The 25,733-nt window shown below is 42.8% G+C and overlaps 1 protein-coding gene across 2 annotated transcripts in view; it reads left to right on the top strand.

Annotated features, from left to right (window-relative positions):
- The window catches only part of NUSAP1 (nucleolar and spindle associated protein 1), a 128,760-nt gene that overhangs the window by 56,533 nt on the left and 46,494 nt on the right, over window positions 1-25,733 (top strand). The window contains exons 5-7 of one of the 2 annotated variants that reach the window (XM_088462044.1): window positions 4,355-4,450; window positions 4,537-4,649; window positions 4,985-5,157. In XM_088462044.1, the coding sequence (XP_088318170.1) occupies window positions 4,355-4,450; window positions 4,537-4,649; window positions 4,985-5,157 (382 nt within the window). The remainder of the gene's footprint in view (window positions 1-4,354; window positions 4,451-4,536; window positions 4,650-4,984; window positions 5,158-25,733) is intronic. The other variant, XM_088462045.1, reaches the window with a different exon arrangement.

The raw sequence follows: 25,733 nt of genomic DNA, 5'->3' as shown, positions 1-25,733 counted from the left end.
AGGTGAGACCTCTTTGGATGTGGTGTGAGCCCTCCGAATTTATGTGGACCGTTCTGGGTCCTACAGAAAGTCAGACTCCCTCTTTGTCCTTTTTTGGGTTCCATAAAAAGGGTTGGCCTGCCACAAAGCAGACTTTGGCATGATGGCTTTGTCTGACTATTTCGGAGGCTTACTCTAGGGAGGGCCTTCCAGCTCCGCCTTCTGTATCTGCTCACTCTACGAGGTCTGTGTGCCCTTCGTGGGCAGCTCGGCGTGGTGCCTCGGCTGTACAGCTTTGTAAGGCGGCCACCTGGTCTTCAGTCCAGTCCTTTTTGTGAGGTATTATTCATTTGATACCTTCACCTCAGAATGCTTTCTTTGGGCGGAGGGTCCTTATTTCTGTACAGGAGCGTACCCACCCTTAAGGGGAACTGCTTTGAGACATCCCCAAGGTCACCTGTGGACCCTAAGGAACCTGAAGTAGAAAAGAGGAGATATGGTAAGAACTTACCTTTATCTCCCTTTCTACGAGGTCCTTAGGGTCCACAGGGTACCCGCCCTTACGCCCTGCACGGTAGCTAGGGTGTTGTCTGGTCTAGTCTCTCCTTCCTAGCGAGAATGTGATTCTTGTATGTTCCAGACTTCCTTCTCTCTCACAGTACTCTCTTCTGGCCTCTAGCTTGCTACTAAACTGAGTGATGGTATGGAGGGGGACCAGTGCATACTGGGGGAAAGAAATTAACTGCATGGTGCCCGATGCCTACGTCATCCCCTATACCACCAAGGTCACCTGTAGACCTCGTAGAAAGGGAGATAACAGGTCAGTTCTTACCATATCCTCTTTTGCCTGGCGCACTGCTTTTGAGCAGATTTATCCAGGGCTTGGAAGTACTCACGGCCCGATGGAGCAAGCTGGTCTCTCACCTCCCAGGGGTGGTTGCACAACACTGTTTCAAACTTTCAATGAGGGTTACAGAAGCAGCAACATGTGACTGTTGTATGAGAGAGGGATTAGTTCTGGTTCCAAGACACCGCTGACACGTGCCGGCGCACAGCGGTGACATCAGATGCGACCACAATTAGAAGAAGGTTGCAGGCTGATTAGAAGCACTGAGGTGCTGGTGGTGGGTGACGTCATCAAGGACAGCGGGCACTCTGGGACTTATGAGCATGTCACCGCTACATGAGTAGGGTTACCCAAATCTATAATTGGATATGGAAGATATACATTTCTTGGTGTTAACAACACAAGCTCAAACCACAAAAGTTCCAAGTGTCTCGCCTTTTTGTCTTTTTTTGCAGAACGGGCTGGTTAAGGGTCTGAAATTGTCCCCTCTTAAAGGACAGATTTCGGCTTGATCGATCCTGTTCCAGAGGAAGTTTGCTACTGTTAGAGAAGTTCAGACCACCTTGCAGGGGGTTCTTTGCATTCAGCCTCCTTATGTGCCTCCTTGGAATCTGAATTTAGTTTTGGATGCTCTCCAAAAGCCACCATTTGAGCCTTTGGAATCTGTAGAATTGTGTTATCTCACTCTGAAGGTTGTTTTCCTTTTGGCCATTGCATCGACCAGAAGGTTCCAATTAGCGTCTTTCCTGTAAAGCTTTGCTTATTTTTTCATGAGGATAGGGTAGTGTTACGCACGAAGCCTTCTTTTCTACCAAAGGTAGTGTTTGCTTTCCACATGAACCAAGATATTGTCCTGCCAGGATTGTGACTCAGGAGGTCTCTTCCTTAACACTGTTGGATGTGGTATGTGCGTTATGCATTTACTTGGATCGTACAGCGTCCTTGAGGCGTACGGATACCTTGTTGGTGTTGATTGATGCACCAAATAGAGGTTGGCCTGCCTCAAAAAGGTCCATCGCTATATGGGTCACTTCTGCTATTAGACAGGCATATTAGTTCTCGAATATGACTGTTCCGGCCTCAATTCAGGCTCATTTGACTTGTGCTGTTGGAGCTTCTTGGGCTGTACGGAATGGTGCCTCGTTGAGCAACTCTACAAGGTGGCTACCTGGTCATCTGTGCACACTTCCACCACATTTTACAACATCCATACATTCGGCGCAAGTGATGTCAGTATTTAGCAGAAAAGTTTTAGAGCCGTCTGTTCTGACTTTTTCTCTCCGCCCCCGCCCCCATGCCTTAATTGGCTTGCCTTGGTATATTACCCATATGTAGGGCATTCGCCAGATGGATGATAAAGGAAATACGATTTTTACTTGCCATAAAATCTCTACCTTGTAGTCCATCTGGGGGATGCAAGGATCCCTCTCGGTTTTTTTTTTTTTCCCCCATACTGGATACCTGTTGGTTTCTGGTTTTCTGAGTTCTTCCGTGGCTCTCCTCTCTTTGTTAAACATTAGACTGAGCTTACGGTGGTTAGGGAGGGATTATATAGGGGGTGGGAACCAGTTTTCAATTAGTGTCCGACTCCACCCATCACTACACATAACCCATATGTAAGGCATCCCCCAGATGGACTCCAAGGAAGAGATTTTTACGGTAAGTAAAAATCTTATTATTCATGTTACGACAGTGCAGAACTTTCATGATTTCATGTTGGGCACCGCTCCACTCTGTCAGGGCTGCCACTGACTGGATTCAGTAGTCGCGCAGGCTCCTCACCTTGCGGGTAACGTCATGACGTCACCCGTGTTTTGCATCACTAGGAACGCTGGCCTCTGAAGTGATCAGAGGCTTCTTTAGCCTCTGTTGGCTTCAGAGGCCAGCGTTCCCAGTTGGTCGTGATCTACCGGCGGGAGCTCTGAGCTACCCGTAGATCGCGATCGCCGTTTTGGCCAGGTTTGGTGTAGACAATATGCATTCTTAAATGCAGGGTGGAGCGCATTCTAAATAAAGATCATTGTAAACATTGGAATTGTATTTTGAGACCCATTATATTTTCAAAACATGCAGAGTATGTTCCTTGTTTGGGGGGGGGGGGGGGGGGGTTGTCATACTGCTAAATTGCTGATGCATCCACTGGGAGTGACTGAGGCTATGGGGTAAAGATGTGCATGCCTGAGCTTGGCTGCTTTAAGGACATTTTATCATTTGCTTGCAGTGATTGCCATGGAAGAGTTCAACAAATTACAATTCTTTTCTATACATTTTTTACTGTTATCTCAGCGGACATGCGGTGCTAAGAATGAGGAGATGAGCACATTTTTACATCTGAGGTGATTACTGGGAACTTATTCATCTAGGATTCGGCTGTCTAGAGCTGATGCACTTTGCCCACCATGTGAGGCTGAGGCTTGCCCAGGCTCAATTTACTAGTGAAGTCCATATTTTAGCTCACATATTGTAAACCAATCAAGGTTAATGAGCGAGAAGAATCTTAACTTGGTTTTCCAACTCCACTCTTTAGGTATAGAACCTGTCAAATAGGGTGGGAACTACGACAAAAGTTTCCAGAAGAGCTATTTTGGGTCTAGGTTTTGGTCATATTTATTCATGGTTTGGTATGGGTTTACTCAGTTGGATAGAATTTTAGAATCCTATTCAGCTAGACTGGCAAGCACCATAGCTCAGCTGTGGTAAAGTAATGTGAAAATTCTAAGACTGACTTTCCAATTTGGTGGAAGCTGAGGTTTAAGTAAATATGACACAGCGCAATGGCCTGATAGTGGACAGGGGTACATGATCAGTTTTGACTAGGCAGGAGCATGATGTAATATCTGCCCTGTATCTTGTTGGGACTGGCTTCGTTGAGACTGGTTCAGGGGACACCTTTTGTAAGGGGATATATCAACAAAAGGCACCGCAACGTTGGTGAAAGGGAAATGCAGTACTGTACATAACATACTTCTCTGGGGGGGGGGGAGGGTCTAGAACAAGCTTCAAGCACATTCTTGGGCATGGACAGTTTTACTGTGACAAATGGGGGTAACTTTATAAACTACTGAGTCACACGATAGTGAACTAAGAACCATTAATTGCTTGAAAATAACCAAAATACGGAATGTCGTGGTCTTCCCCCAATCCTGAGTAGTGGTTGCATCAATCATTGAAGTAAAATGCTCCTATATGACATAATGATCCGCATCAACACTATTCTCCCCGGGCGACCATCCAACATTGAAGCATTGTTTTAATAAATCTCTGTTATATAAATTGTCGGTAGACCGTAATACATACTATTTTTATGCAGGTGATAGGGAAAGATGTGGGATTTGCCAAGTAAGTTGTGTGTTTTTTTTTTTATATTTATATATATATATATATATATATATATATATATATATATATATATATATATATAAATATATATATATATATAAATATAAACAATTGAATATGGGGTTGTCTGCTGATCACCAGAATTTGTTAAATTTGAGAGAACCATTTTCATCTACACCTTGTTTGCAGGAACCGCTAAAGCCACTGTCACACTGCCACCAGGTGGAAAGATCCCAAGATACATGGGTCAGCTATCCAAGTCTGGATCAAAATCATCAACCCCAAGTAAGTACAGTAAAACTAGGCTTTGTGATTGTGTAAGTAACTAGATTAATGAAATGTTTTTTTATTTCTATTTTTATCCTACACAGACTTTAAAAAGATGCACGAGGCCCACTTCAAGAAGATGGAATCAATTGACGTATACCTGGAAAGAAAACTGAAGCGTTTAGAAGAAGTGAGCATTAAGATTCAAGAAGTAATGGTACAACTAAATGAGGAAAACCTTCCTTTTTACAACTAAATCCCCTTTATTCAGACTTGATTGAAAAATGGGTAAATGTTTCTCATAATTATTTTGTATCCTAAATCCTGCAAGATGTGTTTTAAACCGAGAGTTTGTTCAAGGTTTTGTCTCCCTTTCTGATTTTTTCTTTTTTTTTTCTTTTCTCTAGAAACTCCACTTTTTTCAATGAGGGTGCCCATGAGTTTAGTTAAGCAAGGATGGACTTATATAGTGTAGAGGGGACATTGTCTGGTTCTATACCCTTCCTTCCCCTTAGAAACATATTTATGTGAAATAATTTTTGTTACTTTTAGAAATCCCAGCACAGCAGATCATCCCCTTCATCAAGGAAAAGTCCTCTTCCTCCTACAAAAACACCATCAAGTCAGAGACGTAAAGGATGTTCCAGTGCTGCCAGTAGGAGCATCTTGGTTGAGAAATCTGATTTTAAGCCAACAGCTTTATCGACATCCAAAATGAATGTTCGGTAAGTATACGTTTACACCATTTTTAAGATTAATAGTAACCTAATTTGGGTGTAACAATTAACTATGTAGAAAAAGCATGTGTGTGTGTGTAATGTATATATGTGTGTAATGTATGTGTGTGCAGGGGATGGATACGGGATTCCGGCGGTCAGAATCACGACACGGTGCCTAAAAGGAAGTACCCCTAACCTCAACCCTCCCCATAATCCCAGTACTTGCCATCGGGATCCCGGTTGTCGGAATGTCGGGATCGGTATTTTGATAAGTGTCAGGATTCATTCTGACGCCAGAATCCCAGCGGTTGGGATTCTGACCGCATCTTGTGTGCAGCATGTAAGAGTGAAGTATGTATGTATTTTTATTATACCCGGCCAACGGTATTTTGACTACATCCCATATATATTAGTTAATTTTTTATATATATATATATATATATATATATATATATATATATATATAAATTTTTTTTTTATTATTTTCTTCTTCAGGGTCCACAGGCTCCACATGGAGACCTAAGGGTATAGCTGGATCTGGATCCCGGGCACCACGCAGTTAAAAGCTTTGCTCCCAGGATGCATTGGAACCATCCTCCTCTATACCCCGCCCCCGAGCCACCTCAGTTCTAGTTGGTGCACAGCTGGAGTCGAGTCACTGTTTTGCGCAGGGGGGCTGATTAGTTTTGTTTACTTTTATTCTTCAGAGCGGGCAGCGGTAGACTGTCCATAGGACGTCTGCGCTGCCGCGCCGGCACCGCAACACCAGTACAGATCTGGGGATCTCGGCGGGACCCCGGGATCTGTGCTAGCCAGGCCCCGCGGGACTCCCTTTACTGCTGCCGAATGAATGGGGACAGGGAAGAGCGGATAACCTCCGGTCTCTGGGGACAGACCGGAGGTGCTGGCAGTGGAGGCAGGCCCCCCATACCCTGCGCTTCCACTAGACCACCAGAGACTTGAATGCTGGTGCGGGAGCCAGCGTCCTGGGGGTTAATTGCCGGCCAGGGGAGGCAGCCTTCCATGTTTAGTGGCTACTCAGCACGCCTTTCCGCTAAGGTCTGACATTGCTGAGCTTTTCTCCTCCTACAGCTACGCTCCCACTGAGGTATCTGGCGACCATTTTCTCTGGTGCATCGCAGATCTCTCTGGCAGCGTGTGGACCGGTCCCCCTGTATACCTCTCCCCTGGGGTTGGAGTATACAGCACTATAGCCTTCCCAGACACTGAATCTGGGTGGTTGATTTGTAGTGCCAAGTTGCAGTAGGTAATTTCTAGCTGCATTGTATGTGACTTATGCTAGCGATGACCGTGTCTTTTTTCCGATTCTGGCAGTCTATATCCATCCCTTTCCTTTTCCTACAGCCCTAACAGGTGGATGCGGGGAGTTTTCTTTGATCTCAAATCTATAGACTAAAGTATTTGTGAGGTCTGTCACATACGGTTGTGTGCTGCACGGTGCCATATTATTGGACCAGTCATTAGCATACATTGTAGGTGCCCTGTTTTGCACTTCCTGTGTGTGTGTATATGTGTGTGTGTGTGTGTATGTGTGTGTGTGTGTGTATATATGTGTGTGTATGTGTGTATATATATGTATGTGTATATATATATATATATGTGTATATATATATATATATATGTATGTGTGTATATATATGTATGTATGTGTGTGTATATATATATATATATATATATATATATATATATAATAAAATAAAGCCGGCACTCCACAGGTTAAATGAAATACTGATGCCTGGGTGCCATCTAATGGTCTAAACAGGCCAAAATGTATACATGCAATAAACAGCGGCACTCACAGGACTTGCAAAGAAGACTCCAGACTCCCAAGGTCAAGTTCAACGTTTCAGTCAAACGACTTTTATCAAGAACCATAGAACAATGAAAAGGTACATACCTATATACCAGCATACATCCCATAGTGACATATTCGAGTACCCAGAGCATTGAGATCAGATTTAAAGTCATCTACACCCTTTTTTAGTTCTTGTTGAAAAGTGACTTTAATACAGTCGACGAGAGTGGAAAGGACCGCTTGTATATTAGGATCAATATCCATCTCTGAGGCTGATTGTGGAGAACTTGATTGATCAATAGACCGAGTAGATGCTCTAGGTCTGGTATTGAAGATACTCGGGGTCGATGGTGCTGTCGATTTCTTATTTTTGTGAGACATTGCACTAGAGATTTAACAATATTTTAGAGACAGATTGACAAAGTGAAATTGTAGATAAACTCCGTAATGATGGCTATAGATGGGACACGGATCCACAGCAGAGGTCAAGGGAAAGGGCCCATTGAGGTCAGATTCCAGCCACCGAGTAAGGCCATTACTGATCAGACATCTCCCGGGCTATATTGTGAAATGTAGAATATTGAAAGAAGGTATCTTGGCGCCCTCTAGTAGAGAAAAAGCTATGATGCTACTGTTGAGAAGTCCAGAGAGTATCTTGCAATTAATTCAAAGGGCGAAACCCACCGTGGGTGACAGGCCCTGTTCGCGTATTTCAAGTAGGGGCCTCAGCCAATAAATGTGAATAAGTGGAAAAACTGCAACTATGTTGATAGCTAGATGGATGCAACACCAAAAGTAGTAATCCAGTCACTAAAATGGCCACCGCTTCTTTTCCACTTAGACTGCACCGTTCCACCCCGCAGGCATCCCTGGGGCTAAATAACAACTATGTAAATGTAAAGGGGCTCACCCATAAAGGGAGGGAGGCATCCAATGTCGGTCGGGCCACAGGAGAGCCGCGATCACGCCAGCGTCGGTCGCGACCTCCAGCCACCTCAAAACCCAGTCCCCGGCTTCAGCTGGTGTATACAGGCCCCGATCAAGGAGCGCAGGTGCAGCCCCGGCTCCACTGCCTGGACAGGCGTCGGATGAGAGCTGGGTCAACAGGGTCTGGAGCGCTAATGGCAGGGGCTGAGGGCACTCACCGGAGGAGATAGGAGCTCAACCTGTGCAGGAGCCGGAGAGAGCCACAGTCAGTCCGCCGGGGCAAGCTGGATCCCAGACAGCTCATCTGCGGTGAGTGATATTGGGGATGGGGGTAGTAGGCCTCCCCGGCAGCGGAGGAGATCAAGCCTGCTTGCTGGATAACTGCTTCACTAAGTTTTTCATTGCTTGATAAATAAACCCCTGGGTCCGGTGCATGGCTCCAGTAAATAGGCACGAGGGTGAGGCAGTCAAAGAGGAGATTATCGCCAATTTTAGCTCCGATGCCCCACGCCAATTTTCGTGCCCAAAGTCAGGCGGTCATACAGGCCATCATAATATATACGGCCAAATTCCGGTGGAATTGCGACCTCAGAGGAGATATAAGTATCGATCTAGTCCCCACTACTAGGGCAGTGTACTGAATAGGGTAATAATCAGAAAAGCCCTGATTGTAGTGGATTAGGTTGGATTTCTAGGTCCCCTTTCAAGAGGAGAGATAAAACGTGGCCATGCTAGATGCCCCGCCCACCCACATCCCATATATATTTATTTATTATGTCTGGAAGGCATCCTTAAAATAAAAGTGCAGAGTTGGGCGCTGGCTGTGAGTCGAACACAATCTAAGAATGTGCCTGCGCTAGAGGCGCGACTTTATATACTTTGCTAGCAAGTATGGAGCCAGAACCTGCCCTTAAGATGCTGAAGGACATCCATTCTCGATGAGCTCCAACCAAGGTGTTGGTAATAGGTGTTTATTTTTTCCTCCCCCATTTTTGTTTTCTTACTGAGTATGTAGAGGGGGAAAAAAAACTATTGAAGTTACTGTATTTGAGGAGCTTGTGATAAGATTTTCATTAAGATTATAAACCATTATTTATGGCAAGCATAAAAAATCATTCTAAAGCACATAGGGGGCATATCAATGTTTTTTCCCGGCAGCTGGTAGTGCCATGCGCCCTATGGAGCAACTCAGTTGTTGCTCCATTAGGGCATGAACAGCCACTGGTGCCGGCATTTCTGCTCGCCCCCTCCTGAGGAGATATGTGCAATAAATCCTGGTTTTGGGTGCCCTAACCTGGACTTTAGACCAGATTTAGCAGCATAAAATTGTTAAACCCTTCTAATTACTCGCACCCAAAACAACTGAATTGCTACATTGGGTGTCCATTAATTATTGCGACATAAAAAACAATTGTCCCCATAGAGTATGGAAATATTTTATATATTGGTGCAATTTCCAAGTTGATAAAAGCATTGAATGCTAGTAGTCAAATACTGGACTTTCTTCAGAAAGGTTTACAGTACCTCTTAGTACATTGAAGGTACAAGTATCAGCACTAGTGTATTTTTTGGTACAATGTTCTTTTCGGATGATCTAAGCGATTCTTTCAAGTAGCCAAAAGAATGTCCCTCCATAAAATATTTTGTAACACCTTTGGGATCTCAACTTTTTTATTTTTTGTAACTACTTCAGAAGTGTTCTTGACATGACAATCACTCAGTGATCATATTGGTAGCAACCACATCGTCTAGAAAAGTAGGAGAACTTCAGGCATTATGATACAAGGAACCATTGTGCCACAAACATATCCTGCATTCTTGCCTAGAGAAGTCTCCTAGGGGTTTTACTGAGGGATGGACAAGGTACTTTATTCTTTATTGCCTAACAAATGGGTGCTTCTTGTTCTCCAATGAATCTAAGCAGAGTTCCTGAAACTGTACGCTATACTATGCTATAATATATTTTTTCTGTGAGCCTTTATTGCTTAACATTAACAATCGGCTTACGATAACAAAATAGGTTAGCAGGCAGCGCTCACCTGATGTCTAATTCTTCTATATAGTGAATATAATAAGCAGACCCTATTTTCAAATGCTCAACACTGGTTGTAGATTTAATTGAACATTTATTAAATTAGTTACACGTGTAATGTGCATAAAATGTGTATCCACACTCACTTTCTGAGACTAATGACTTACAGGGGAACACAAGGACAAGGTGTCCAGTACAAATGGGAGGGTGAGGTAAAAGTATAAGAGGGTGCGTTTAGGGCATGTAAGATCAATTAAGTCCTGGCAAAGTGAGTCTAGAGTAGAGTCTATGGTGATGTCATCCAGAGTGCAAATTGGGGTGTCCCTGTCACAATCTGTTTGAAACCCCAGAATCGGACCCCATCACTTACCTCTCTGGAGGTTGTTAGAGCATGCTGGGGACTTCCGGCGTGTCCATCTCCTATCTGCTGCCACGGCTGGATCTGATGTTCTGTTTCACAACCAGTTACTAGTGGGTGCGGTGACGGGGTCTGGGGCTGCTCCCTGCACCTTCAGTGACCGCGTCCAGCACCCCTCTAGGGACAGCTGCGCTGCTGACTACCCGGCTTCCCACGTGGATCATCTCCCGCGTCAGTAGCTGGGTGCAGCCATATTGGATATCAAGTGACTACAGCAAACGGTATACAATCTGCTGTCACCTGATTCCCAATCCCAGGCTAGTCAGGAATATCTAAGGAAGCTTTCGGCACTGAGTCAGCTGCCAGTGCAACGTTGTCCTCAGCCCTCCTGTGTGATATCATTTGAGTTCCTGCGGTTATTCTTGCATTATGCACTCTGTGCACTTGCCATCACGCTGCACCCCTGGCTCCATCCTGGACTCCCGGTGCTATCCAGAATATTCACTAGTCAGCTGCAAGCACAGGGAATACCAAACAGAGGGCGTCCTACATGTTTGGTGCAGCTAAGCCTAAACTCCCTTGCAGGGGTTCTGGTGACATGTTAGACTCCGTACCTCTGTTAGGGTCTCAGCCAATTTCCCAAACACTGGTCAGACTTTTCCAAATTCATATCATATTCCATGAGTCGCACCTAGATAAGACCCATCCTGTTTTCTCACTCTTACTCTAGAATCCATTCCAGCCAGCAGCTTGAGTGTTTCCACAAACAAACACAAGCGTGACTGTCCCTACTCCAGACAGTTATTTGCAGTACGGATTAAGACTTCTAGCTTTCATCCTAGGGTGAACAGCGGGCAGGACGCTGTCTGCGAGAAAGGGTACTTCCATGCATGCTTCTAAAAAGAGGGTTTGGCCACTCCAGGAGGGGGCGTGGCTTTGACCTGTCCCTTGTTTGTCACTCTAGGGCGCATTCCCAGCACTTACGGAGATGCTGGGCTGCCCCCCAAGCTCTTCCTTCACTGTGCATAGATGCTGTATGCATGCGCACGGCATCTATTCACTGGCCGTGATCACTAAACCGCAACTTTTCCCACGTGCTGGACACTGCAGCCATCGGGGGAGACTACGGAGGGCAGGCTGTTTCAGAGGGGTGCCGCATTGTCATTTTAAAATTTGGCAGGACGTGGCGCCCTGCTGAAACAGCCTAGCAGGAGCACTAGACTTACACCCCAGGTCCTGCAGTAGCTAGGGTGGCTCGCTTATTATAACAGCTCTGCTTATGTCAGTGGGTCCAGTCAGTATCCTCTTGTCCCGGGACTCGGCTGGTTAATACTGAGGCAGCAGAATTCTCTGCTGCTAAGTGCATTACCGCACCTTTAGAGGGAGGGGATTATTGGCATGGCTGACCATAGTGGCAGTGTGTACTCCACTGTTTACTGTAGCGGATCAGACATCACCTGGACCCTTAGGCATCCCCCACATGCATGTCAGTGTTAACTTGGCGCTTGCCTGATCGTGCAGCAACAAAGGCTGCAGATGGGTCTTCGGTCTCAGTAGGCAGGGATCCTTTAAAAAGGCTGCTAATGACTGCCGAAACGTGTTGAACCCACAGCTCAGCCTGGAGACCATTACATAGGATACAGGGACCTGTCGCTCTCTAGAATCTTGCACAGTGCTATGAAGTAGTTCGGACAGTGTTCAAAATCGCCACCAAAGAAAGATCTGCAGCACCATTATGTTGGCTGTGGCATTGTATACAATGCCAGTTGCGGCCGACCAAAGATCGGATCAGTCGGGTATGTTGGACGATTTTTCATGTCTGACTCTGATCATTGCTGATCGGTCGTGGCCATACACTATGTAATTGTCTGCTAGATCTACCAGTAATCTCCATCCGGCCATTAATTGCATAGTGTATGCCCGGATTAACTAACAGAGAGAAGCCTTACAATGGGGGAGGGGAAGTTTAGGCCCGTTGTATGAGCATTTAAGGCGGTGTATAGTAGGAATCATATGAATTAAAAGTGAGCATAGAAAAATTATGTGAATGCAGATGTGGAATGGGTTGGGTAAAGAAGATGGTGAGCAAAAGGGGGAATGATTAGGTGTACAAAAGAAAGGGTTGAACAAACCATAGAGAAGCAAGTAGAAGGTAGAATGAAATAGGGGTAGTTGCAAAATTTCAGGCTAAAAGACTTGGAACTCAAAAATACATTCAATCAACTCAAAAAGTGGAGGGGGAGAACACGGAGAGATAGACTTGTTCGAATTGAGAATCAAAAATTCTGTCTAATGGTTACCAAATGCTACAAAGGACATTAGAGTTAATAAAATATGTTCCATAATGTAGTATTTCAGATAGAAAAAGTTTAGTAGTTCTTCAGCTGTGTGCTCCTATGTCAATAACACAATCACAGCCTATTGTGGCTAATTTCACATAGCTTTAACTCAAATTTCAGAAAATGAATATGCGGTTTACATCCAGTCTTCAGATAAATTATATGAAACTGGAAGGATTTGTTCATTTATTCAGAAAAGCACTGTAGTATACAACTGTTAGGTCACAGAGCTGTGCCTTTTTTAAGACACTTATAAAATACCTATTTGAAGTCTGTTGCATATGCAAATTTCGAGCTCCAGCTCACTCCTTTGGTCATACCTGGCAAAATGAGACTGGGGTATGACTAGAAGCATGGCTTCTGCCAGCATTTGCAAAAAGTGTAAATTTCCAATATGCCATGCAGCCACATTATGGGCCTTAAAGAGCTGGTAAAGAGTACACAAGTGGATTGGATACTGCAACATCCAAATGGGAAGGGTTTTTTTTTGTTTTGTTTTTAATGACAACACTTGAAAATATATTTTGCAAGTTTCCCCTTCCCCAATTGAGTATGAAGAGTTCTTTATGACAAATGAGTGTTCTCTGCAGTATTAAATATATAATTCTTTTATATTTTTTTAAAACATGTTTTTATTGAACACCATAAATGTTAGAGTACAAAGAGTAATAATAGATACACTGTCCACATAAAGTATAGGTGTATATAAGATACAGTAAAAGTTGTACTCTGAACTCTTATAAACAATCAAAAAATAAATCAACAATGAAAGCAAAATAAATAAAAGGCAGGGGAAATAGGAGGAGGTGGGGTGGGAGTGGGGGGTAAACTTAATCCTCCTAGGGGGTGGCCTTAAAACCATTAAGACAACAGTTAGCAACTAGACCTGATTAGACTCATCCTCCAACAACATTCTGGTCTCATACTAACCCATGTGTTGAAAGCAAGTTTTAACCTGCAGCTGCGTTGAGGATAGCAAAGTATCTACATAGCTTTTTTTCTTTTTTTTTTTTAATCGTTTATTAGAATTAGTAGAGAGAAATAACAAAACAGATCGGTGTTATAATTGATACATTATCCTATAACAATGTATAATGTCATATATAGAAAATACACCGATGACATCATAATAGAAAAAATTTCTTCCAGTAATTTGTAATTGAAAAAATGTAGTCTTTAATATTCGTAGGAACATTGGTAAGCTGTGGTAAGACGTATAAGTTCAGTCAAAGAGTATTTGGAGTGAAGGAAAAGTATAGAAATTAATAAGTAAGAAGGGGGAGTTTGTAAGCGAGCCGGGACTGCACGATGTTAAATGATAAATGAAAACATCGGGAGCAGAAACTGGGGATGCGATTCATGAAAGACCTGGGAGAGGAATGGCTTGAGAAGAGTACCAGGGAGACCAAATTGAATGAAATTTACGCACTGAGTTGTTCAATAGACTGGTAGTATATTCCATTTTAGATACAAACCCAATTCAATTTAAAAGTTCTGATTCAGTTGGAGTACTACTTTCTTTCCAGTTACGTGCCAATTGGCATTTGGCTGCACAGGAGATGTGGAGAATTAATTTGTTAGTGTCTTTGGAAATCTGATCAACTGGGACACAGAGTAGAATGTTAGCGGGGGAAAGAGAGAAAGGTAGGCTAACAACCGATGATATGAGTGAGCGAACCATATTCCAAAATGGGATTATCTTTGGGCATGACCACCAAATATGAAAAAATGTGCCAACATGACCACACTGCCTCCAACACAGGTTAGAGGTGTTGGGATACATATGATGTAGGCGTTCTGGGACCAAATACCACCTGGTGAGAACTTTATATGAGTTTTCTTTGATTGCCACACTAATGGAGCATTTAGAAATGGTGAGATGTATTGTTTCCCAGGTGTCATCGCCTAGTGGGTATCCTAAATCTGCTTCCTATGCGAGTTTGTGTGTCGAGGGCAGAGGGGATTCCGGTGTCAATATAGAATGGTAAAGGAAAGATATAGTACCCTTGTTAGTAGAACGGTGAATGCAGTATCTTTCTATAGAAGGATTGCGAGGTGAGGTAGTAGAAAGTAAAGAGGTGATAAAGTGGCGAATTTGCAGGTATTGGTAATATGAGTTGGGGATGCCGTGTTTTTCCTGAATATCATGAAACGATTGAGGGGCGAATTGACCTATAATGTGACGTAGGCGGGTAACACCCGCTCTGGACCAGGTAGATGCCATAGTAGGTGAGAGGCCTGGTGGGAAGGAAGGGTTGTTCCATATGGGGGTGAGAGGAGACGGGTAGGTGGAAAGAGTTTTTTATTGAGATTATCCCATATGAAGAGTGTCAGGGCTACCGTTGGTATGGAGAGGGCGGTACGTGGTCTGTATTTGCAAGGTATCCAAGGCAAATGTGAGAGTGAATCAAAACCCACTAAATCATTCTCGAGGTCAACCCATCGTTTAGTAAAACTAGGAGCATGCCAGGCTACCATCTGACTCAATTGAGATGCTTTATAGTAGCGTAGTAGAAGAGGTAAACCTAGACCTCCATCTGAGGAACGTCTGGTTAAAATATCCCCGCGTATACGGGGTCTTTTATAGTTCCATATGAAGATTGAAGTTGGTTGAGTGTTTGGGTTGGTATTGCCACAGGTAAAGTCTGAAACAAATAGAGCAATTTTGGTAGAACATTCATCTTTATTGCGTTAATACGCCCGATCCATGAAATAAAATAAGTTTTCCATTGTAGAATATCCTGTTCAATTGTTTTAAATAAGGGAGGGTAGTTCGCTTTATATAGGCGATCATATGTTTTAGTAATGTTAATCCCAAGATATTGCAAAGAGTCTGTTCTCCAATGGAAATTAAAATTCAATTGCAGTAATCGCTTCAGTTCACCCGGGAGATGAATAGGGAGAGCTTCAGATTTAGTTTGATTGACTTTGTAGCCCGACAGATCTCCATATAGGGACAGTTCACAAAATAAGTTTGGTAGAGAAGTAAGTGGTTTAGTCAAAGTAAGAAGAATTTCATCAGCAAATAAAGAGTGTATTTTGAGTTTTCAATAGTTATACCTGAAATGTCAGGGTTAGCTCGTATTCTCCTAGCCAGTGGTTCTATAATCAATGCAAAAATAAGGGGCGATAACGGACAGCCTTGGTGGGTACCATTGGTTATAGAAAAAGGATCCGAAAGTATCCCCCCAGCGAGAACAGATGCGGTTGGGTTAAAGTAAAGGGATTTAATAGCTTGTAGAAATTTACCTCCGAGACCAAAAGTAGTAAGTGTATGCATCATAAATGACCAGGAAACCCTATCAAAGGCTTTCTCCGCGTCCAGAGCAAGCACAAGAGAAGGAAGTTGGTGGTTATTTATATAGTGAATAATGTCCACTGTTCGTCTGGTATTATCAAGTGCCTGCCTGGACGGGACAAAGCCCACCTGGTCCGGATGGATAAGGTTGGGTAGAAAGGGATTAAGCCTGTTCGCCAGGATCTTTGCGAAGATTTTTAAATCTGCATTAAGTAATGAAATAGGTCTATAATTTGAGGTGAGAAGCGGATCCTTACCTGGTTTGGGAATTACAGTAATGGCAGCTCTGGTGAAAGAGGGGTGAAAAGTTTCACCATTTAAAATCTGGTTGAACATCTCAGTAAGATGTGGGATTAAAGAAGCTTGGAACATTTTGTAGTAGGATATTGGGAATCCATCCGGGCCAGGTGCTTTAGATGGCTTTTGTGTTTTCAGGGCATTACAAGTTTCCTCCTCTGTAATAGGGTGTCCAAGTGTTTCTGACATTCGTGGGTCAACACAGGGGAGATCACATGAGGATAAGTAATCTACAGTTTGACGGTCAAGATTGGGATCTGGACTGGCTGACTCTGAGAGATTGTATAGGTGGCTATAATAAGTTTTAAAAATGGTGTTTATGGCAACTGGGTCATATTGAGATTCCCCGTTGACATCTCTAAGGGCTTGAATGGCAGATTTAGCTTTCCGGGTTTTTAATCTATTAGCTAATAGGACATCCGCCTTATTACTTTTCTCATAGAAACGCTGATTTAGCCAGCGGAGGGATTTCTCAGTCTTTTCCGCCAGAAGGGCGTTAAGTGAGAAGGATGGTTTTTGTGGGAAGTTTCTAACTTCTGAACTTCAGTCAAATGAGCAAGTTGACGTTTTTTAGTCTTATTCCTATAGGAGGCATAGCTAATTATACGTCCGCGTATAACCGATTTGTGGGCTTCCCAAACTAAAGGTGAGCAGGGGGAATTTAATTTATTAGTAGAAAAATAATCAGCCAGTGCAGATCCAATAGTTTCTTGAAATTGAGGTATCTTCAGAAGCGTTTCATTTAAGCGCCAGGGATGTTTAGACATAGGTGTTTCTAGGAGATTGAAAACGATTGTAAGAACAGAATGGTCAGACCATGTATTGGGTAGGATAGAGGAATCAATTAAGTGTTCTGAAAGTTGGGTGCAACAAAGAAACAAATCAATTCTAGAATAGGTTTGATGAGGGAGAGAAAAAAAAGTATAGTCGCGAGAGGAGGGGTTAAATGCACTTCAAGCGTCAAAGTCCTGATTCTCGTAGATGTTTATTAAGAGACTTACTAAGTTTATGTGCTTGGGGACGGTTTGGTGAATGCGATTTATCTAGGTCTGGATTAAGAACAGCATTAAAGTCCCCACCTACAATGAGACAACCCTTCCTTCGTTTATTTAGAGTTGAGAAAAATGAATTGAAAAAGGAGATTTGGTTTGTGTTAGGGGTGTATATATTAGCTATCGTCAACTCTAAGTGTCCCAGTTTGCCATTAATAATAATGTACCTGCCGTCTGTGTCGGTAAAAACAGAGTCTTGAACAAAAGGTAGTTTATTGTTGATTAGTATAGCTACTCCGTTATGTTTCGTCGGGCTGGAGGAGTAGAACACATTTGAGAATTGTTTAGATTGGAGGGACGGGTGAGAGGAGGCACGAAAGTGGGTTTCCTGTAGGAATACAATGCCAGCTTTAAGGCCACGAATGGAGCGAAATAGTAATGATCGCTTTTGAGGCGTATTGAGACCCTTGACATTCATGGAAGCGAAGGTCAAAGGCATTTTAATGGAGTTTATTTCCCTTTCTCTCCTCATCCCTCTTCTCCCTCCCTACCCCTCCCCCTAAGAAGAAAGAAAAACAAAAAACACAAGACGAGGTATAGGGGGAGAGTGAATAGACGTTGGGTCCCGACTCGCTTAAAGGGTAGGAGAAGAGAGAGAAAGAAAGAAGAGGAGAAAAAAAAAAGAGGGGGGATAAGGGAGAAAACTGGTTATGAAATCCCCGAGTCCAGCGGAGGATGACACACTCAGAAATTAGGACGTAAGAGTCCCAAGAGGTTTAAGGAACTAAGTCTCTATAACCTCTAGGAAGGATAGAAATGAAAATAAAGAAGAGCACGGACAAGAAAAAATACTAGTGTATAAAATGTGCAAAGGCTAAATGTAAAGGAGTCCTAACAAAATTGAATTTAGATAGCACCCTCTGGGTGTGTTCTAAAGATAATGAATATATGGTAAGGCCTATTTTGTATTAGAAAAATATATAATTAATATATAGAATCCAATAACAAGAACAGCAAGAGCCAGAAGATGAGACATTGGCTATAGATGGGAGCTAGTGTAATCTTGAAAAACCTATAGAACATCCTTTAGAATACTTGATAATGACTGATGTATAACCTGTGGATAAACATCAACATACACATAGGAAAACAACAACATTACGGTATATACATTTTGTGATAGTAACAATCTTTATCGACAGAAAAGGATATGGATCTTCTTGGGTGTTGATATGAGTGGGAAACATAAATCCAAGATGATAATAAGTATGACTGAGTAGGATTTATGGGAAACAACAAAACCTATTGGACGGGTGTGTTCATTTTTGATGAAGAAAAAGTTCAGGTGCTATCGTTAGTTGAGTGAGGGGGGGGTTCTGGATTCTTCAAGGTGAGTCAGCAAGTCCTTGCCCTCTCTGGGATCACGAATGATAATAGTTTTGCCATGTAAATCGATAATAAGTTTGAAGGGGAATCCCCAGCTGTATCGAATTCCACGGTCACATAGAGCCCTTGTTAACTCTGAGTTCTCTTCATTTAATAATTGTGGTAGGTGCAAGGTCCTGATAAAACTGAAGTCTGGTATTCTCGTATAGGATGTGAGGTTTGCCTCGAGTTGGGGCCTGGATGGATTCTTTGTCTTTGAAACTGAGAAATCGTATAATAACATCTCTCGGGGGGTCACCTTCCCGAGGTTTGGGTCTGAGTGCTCTATGCGCCCGTTCCAAAGGTATATGGCGAGAGCCTAGATCTGGGAGAATAAAAGAGAACATCTTATGTAGGTAGGGCTCCAGAGAGTCTAAGGTTATTGATTCTGGCACATTACGAATACGGAGGTTATTTCTCCTTTCACGATTTTCAAGATCTTCATTTTTCGTGCGGAGATCAGAAAGTTCTTGAGCTATATGGTCCAGGTCTTTGTGGGTCTCAGTCTGAGCTTTATGAAGAATATCCTGGCGTGTCTCCAATTTAGACGTTCTAGAGGCCAGGGAGGAGATATCCGATTTAATAGATGAAACTGCCTTGTCAAGTTTTGTCTCTAAGGATTCTTTAAAGTCAGTAATTAGTGATCTTAGGGCTAGGATATCATCCTTGGTGGAGAGGGCAGGGGAAGAGGATCCATCTTCATCTTGAAGCGGTAGTGAGGGAGATGTAGAATGCTGCGGTTGTGACATTTTGTCGTTTTTCGTGAAATGTTGAGCAATATCGCCACTTGGTTTCTTGGCTCTTGTATTGGATTTATTCATGGCGGGAAAGGTAATTCACCGTCTGAGAGATGTCAGAGAGATAGTGAGGGTGGAAAGGCCAGTGAATAGACTCCCAGAGGGTGTGAAATCTAATATTTAGGGAGCCATGAGCTCCCTAAATATTTAGGGAGCCATGTTAAGATATCAATTGCAGCTGCTAGAGAATGACGTAGTTGTATATATAAAGAAATTTCAACGAATAGCCACAAGAGGGAGCTAGAACCTCAGTAATGATAGCTAGTAATTTGGATATAGCAGTAAGTTGAGACACTTTTTCTCTCTCAACTCCCTTATTTCTTTACATAGGTTTTAGTGAGGTCTCACTAGTCGTTCTCAGATTTTGTTTGTATGGTATGTCCAACAATATAGTAGAAGAACAGTGCTGTTAGTAAATTAGGAGCTAGAGCGACTCTCTGGCTTCACTCAGGGTTTTCATTCACTTTATATATGAGCTTTTGCCTCTTTCCTCTATTGCTTGAAACCCAGCAGTGTATATGTGAATGTGGCTGGTATATATCACATACCAGCTAAGTGTATCTGCTGCAGAACTGATGGTGTGAGTTGGGCACAAGGGGGGTCAGCAATGTAGCTTGCCAGGGTAGTAAGCTAGTAGCGTGTGCCGTTTGATGCTGTTACTAAGGGGTATGATGAGGTGGGATGAGGTAATTATATCTCAAGTCCATCCAGTGTGCGCATAGGGTCTCTCACCTCATGAGTGGGTTGATCAACGGTGCAGTCCCCTCTTCTACAGAAGAGTCAAGAGCCAGCTGGGTCAAGGAAGCCTGAGCAGGCAGATTAAGATCATCAGGGAGACCAGTGTGTTACACGTCGCGGGTCTTAAGATGGCGGCCACCCGCGATTCGCGGCTCCGGCCGCGGGTGTCTCCAAGGGTCCTCAGCCAGCGAACCTTCAGAGGAGGTAAGAGTGTGGGGCGCCGGCCGGTGGTGCGCGCGCCAGCGATGACCCGCGAGACACAAAAATCTAGGCCGGTGCTTCTGGAGGCGGTGTAGGCCTCCATGACTCCGGGGCTATCAATCCCTCCTGGAGTATAGTTAAGGTGTCGGGAGGTCAGTGGGAGACCATACAGAAGGATAAGACCCCTGAATAACGCTGGAGTCAGCAGAAACAGGCCTTTATAGGGGAAAAACTGAGGAGCTGCAGGGAAGCACGTTCACTCTGTTCAGCAGCCAGGCCACGCCCCCTATCTACATAGCTTTTAAATACATTTAGAAACAGAATTGTAGCAGTTTTATGTTTTGATCGTTTGCAACCAATTGCATGCAGTCATTATCAACTTTAAACTCGCATCTTAGCACACACAACTCTGACTCCTTCAGAAGGCTACGTTTCTATGTTGGTGGCAATTTGTGAATACTCGCTCCACGCGTTTACTGTACTTTGGCTGCCATTGCACGCCCATTTCCCACGACTACATGCTCTTTCCAGCCCAGTACTCAGCCCCCTAATTTTGCATGGTCTCATGCCACATTTGAGGCTAAAGAAAGAGGCAGATTGGGAAAAAATTGCATATAGTGTCAGACTGACTGAATACGGCCCCTTGTTACTAAGTTTTAGCACCACCACACTTACATTACATTATCTAGTAACTAACTTTGGTTACTTGTTACCTACTATAATTGTCCATAGAGACTGATACTCCTGCAGTGGATTTTGTTATCTTGCTTGTCTGAATAATCACAGTTTATTGTAGAAGTGTGAGAGTATGGGATAAGGAAGCTTGGTGTACATGGAAATGTCTTATGATAAGACATATCTTAAGGTGCCCATCCACTAGACTATTATGTTGAGCGATTGAACGGTAACAATCATTCATAAATCGTTTGCAAAAATGTCTAAAACTACTAGCGATGCGCGTGGCCGCTGGTCATTTAGAGATCTATCATCGTGCAAACATGGTGGTCAACGTGACGATAAGGTCAGGTTGAGCATGTTTGCAGATGATTGAGCTTGCACTGAACGACTGCTCGTCCAGTGCAGGCACATCACAAACTGACAAACGACTGCACGATTACAATGTCGTAATCGTGCAGTCGTTTTCATGTCTGCTAGTGGATGGGCACCTTAACACTCTGAGAATCTTTACATGCTTAAATGTTACTTTTCAATATAATAACTGTGTATTAGTATCTCTTCAGGTAAGGGTTTGTATATTTATTCATCTTGTATTGAAAGGAACTAATTTAGACACCTTCTTACAGTGGGCTATCTTTGAAGATTGTCCATGTAACCAATTTCTTGGAATATGTTGCTGCTAATGCTGAGACTCCTTTTTATATAAATAATTTCTGATTGGAGAAAGGAAGGCACCAATGATTATTCCAGCTTTAGTCATATGATTGTCACGTGTTGCTCAAGTCTCTATTTCCATACCCCTACATGAATATGCTCAGAGTAATCGCACATGCTTTTTTTTTTTTTTTTACCAATTATATTTTTATTAGATACCGTAAATAAATTGAAATATTATAATAATCTCAACAATAACATATACAAAAAAATAAAATAAAATAATATTTAAAAACACAATAAAATAAAAGGAGGGGGACAAAAGAAAAAGAGTAAATAGCTAAATTTTTGATACTACACACTCAGAAAATACATACAAATATCACATTTTCAAAACGGTATTGTATAACCCAGTTCTATATCGACAAAACAATACACTTTTGGAACTCAAGAGACAATATTATTGGAAGGAGAAGGAGAATGTAGTATTCCAATATCAGTTGGGCCAGGTCTCAAGGGATTTCCTCCCAGACTATCCCTATATTCTTTCCATTTAAACCACAGCATATGGGGCGAAGAGACCGCAGTAGAATAGTTACTGTCCGCTGTCTCAAAATCACAATGGCAATTTACTTTATTTATTATATGACCTAAGCTGGGCACACAGTCTGTTCTCCACAATTGAGCAATAGCAGCTTTTGCAGAAATCAGAATGTGCCCCAATATATATCTATCTCCCTTTGATAAGTTCCCCGGGAAAAAATGAAACCGAGCAATAACCGGGTCCAGTGGTATCCCCACTCCCGCAATGTCCCCAATCAAGGTGAACACTTCGACCCAAATAGGTCTCAGTAGAGGGCATGACCAAAATACATGGAAGATACTGCCCACTTCTCCACACTTTCTCCAGCAAAATTTAGAAATGGATGGCCAAATCTTATGTTGTTTCTCAGGGGTGAAATATGATCTATGGAGCAATTTTAAGAACATTTCTGAGTGATTCATACAACGGGACATCTTATAGCAGGTTCGAAAAACCATTTCCCAATCTTCCTTTTCCAATGTTCTTGACCAATCCTTCTCCCATTTTTGTAATGATGTGAATTTGTTTGGTCTATTCTCCGTTATTAGCTGTTGATACCACCATGTAATGCCACCTTTTTGAGTAGAGGACTGGAATTGTTTTAGTATATACCCAGGTAAGGAACTGTGTTGGAGATTGAGGGAGGGTAGGCTCTGAACCCAATGCCGCATCTGCAAGTATTTAAAAAAATCCTGTTTCGGGAGACTGAACTTACTCTGAAGCTCAGAAAAGGAGATAACTTTTCCACCCGACATCATATCCCCCAATGAATTAATTCCTGCAGCATTCCAAGACTCCACCTGTAGGTTTCCAATTAGTCTAGCTATACAAGATAATGAGAGAGCAGTTGTCGGTAAGGAAACATCTTCACGCTTAATAACGAATCTATTCCATGCCTGTATTGTGGCACCAACTGAACCAGAGTGCCTGGAACTTGGGGGCTCTGCGGCGACCGGAAGCCATAACAAATCTGGGAGAGCTAGGGGTTTAACGGCCTCCGATTCCCACGCAACCCAAGGTTTAATGTTATCCTCCATAAACCAATCTCTCGCCTGATTTATCAAACAAGCATACTGGTATTTCTCTATATCTGGGAATGCAACTCCTCCTTCAAGTTTAGGTAAAGAGAGAGTTGCTCTTGCTATTTTCGGCCTACCCCCTTTCCAGATGTATCGGCCTATGGCTTTGTTAAATTTATTGCAGATAGGTTTAGGAAGAACTCTGGGAATAGTACGAAACAGATACAGCAGTTTTGGCAGTAGCACCATTTTAAAGGCAGCTATTCTGCCCAGCCAGGATACTTCATGTAGCATCCAGTCTTTCAAGGCCACTTCAAAATTGGCCAGTAGAGGGGCATAATTGCATTCAATTATATCTTTGGTTCTAGTCAGGCGCACTCCTAAATATTTCAGGGAACATGATACCCATGAATAGTTAAAGGATGATTTTAAAAATTCTAATGTGTCCGTGGGGATATTTATTGGGAGGGCTTCGGATTTATTAGAATTAAGCTTATATAATGAGACCCTTGAATAAGCATCCAGCAGATGGTGTAGAGCAGGGAGGGAGTCTCGGGGATTATACAGACTAATCAAAACATCATCCGCAAATAGACAAATTTTGTGGCTAGTATTCCCCAGCTTAGGGCCCTGAATTTCATGTGACCCTCTGATTTTTTCAGCCAGAGGCTCAATTGCTAGCGCGAAAATTAATGGGGAGAGAGGACACCCCTGACGGGTGCCATTAGAGATGCTAAAATTAGAGGAAAGGCAACCGTTTACATATACCCTAGCTGAGGGGACCGTGTACAATGCCAGAATGGAATCTACAATTAATCCCTGAAACCCAAATTTCGTAAAAACCTCCCGGAGGTAGCCCCAGTGTAGTCTGTCGAAGGCCTTTTCCGCGTCTAATGATAAGAGTAGTAGTTGTTTTTGAGCCTTCTCACAATGTTCTATAATATTAAAGGCTCGTCTGGTGTTATCAGGTGATTGGCGACCCATAACAAAACCCACCTGGTCTGCATTAATTAAAGATGGTAGCAGTGGGTTGAGTCTTAAAGCTATTAATTTGGCGAAGAGCTTAATATCAGCATTTAGTAGAGCAATGGGCCTATAATTCTGAACCTCAGTGGTGGGTTTGCCTGGTTTATGAATGGCTATAATCTGGGCTTCTAGCATTTCTTTGGGAAATATTCCTGACTTGGTAGCTTCATTAAACACTAGTAAAAGTACCGGCGCCAAATCCGCCTTGTAAACCTTATAAAAATTAGAGGGATATCCATCAGGACCAGGGGCTTTATCTAAGGGCATGAGATCTATAGCTTTCTCAACCTCTTCTATGGTCCACGGAGCATTAAGAGTTTCACATGTGGCCGAGTCTAGGACAGGGAGATCTACATCCCTGAGGAACTCTTTAATTCCCTCTAAGCTTGGTTGAGGAGTTAAAGGATCCTCCCGTAGATTATATAATTTAGCATAATACTCAGCAAAGGAGTTTGCTATTTTAAACGGATCGATCACCCTACCCCCTTTCGATTTATTAATCGAATATATCTTTTCTCTAGCCCGCTTTCCTCTTAACTTACGGGCAAGTAATCTCGATACACGGTTTCCAAATACATAAAACTTCTGATTCAAACGGGCAAGGTTCCTATGCACCTCCTGTAGTAAAAAGACATTAAGTTGCTTGCGTGCCCCAGCTAACTCTTTATATATGGTTTTATTTGCTGGGTCCGCTTTATGAGCTGTTTCTAGTGAGTTAACAACCTCTTCTAAGTTTGCCCATTTTAATCTATATTCTCGTTTAAACTTGGCGGCAATTTGTATTGCAGAGCCCCGAACAACAGCCTTCAAGGTGCACCAAAAATTAAAGACAGAGGTCTCATCTGGTTTGTTATTGATTAAGTATTCCGATAAGGACTTCTGAATATGTTGTTGAGCCTCTGGCTGAGCAAACATATGTTTACCTAATCTCCACGGGCCAGGGATATGTTGTCTATGTGCAATGTCCCATGAAAAGAAAATAGGGGAATGATCAGACCATGCCATAGGCATAATATCTATTTTTTTAATAGAAGATAGCGTAAATTTATCAGCTAGTACTAAGTCTATTCTTGAGTACGAGCCATGAACATGTGAGAAAAATGAGAAATCTCTATCTGCTGGATGTTTAATTCTCCAAATGTCATATAGCTCATATTCTGCAAGGAGCTGTCGGAATCCTCTAGAACACTCGGTAGACTGCCGATTCCTGGGCAAACTTTTACTGGACCTATCTAACAAGGGGTCGGGCACAAGGTTAAAGTCTCCCATAATAATAATGGCACCTTTACTGTATTTCTGGAGAAAAGCACAAAATTTCCTACAAAAATTCAATTGACGTGTATTGGGGGCATATAGGGACGCTATGGTAACCTCCTTACCCTCTAATTGACCCACCAGCACT

This window comes from Taudactylus pleione, unplaced genomic scaffold, assembly GCF_031769625.1.
Source record: "Taudactylus pleione unplaced genomic scaffold, aTauple2 ptg001138l, whole genome shotgun sequence".
In the NCBI taxonomy this organism is placed as follows: Eukaryota; Metazoa; Chordata; class Amphibia; order Anura; family Myobatrachidae; genus Taudactylus; species Taudactylus pleione.
The sequence above is the reverse complement of the archived record's forward strand: the minus strand, read 5'-3'. Positions and strand labels throughout refer to the sequence as shown.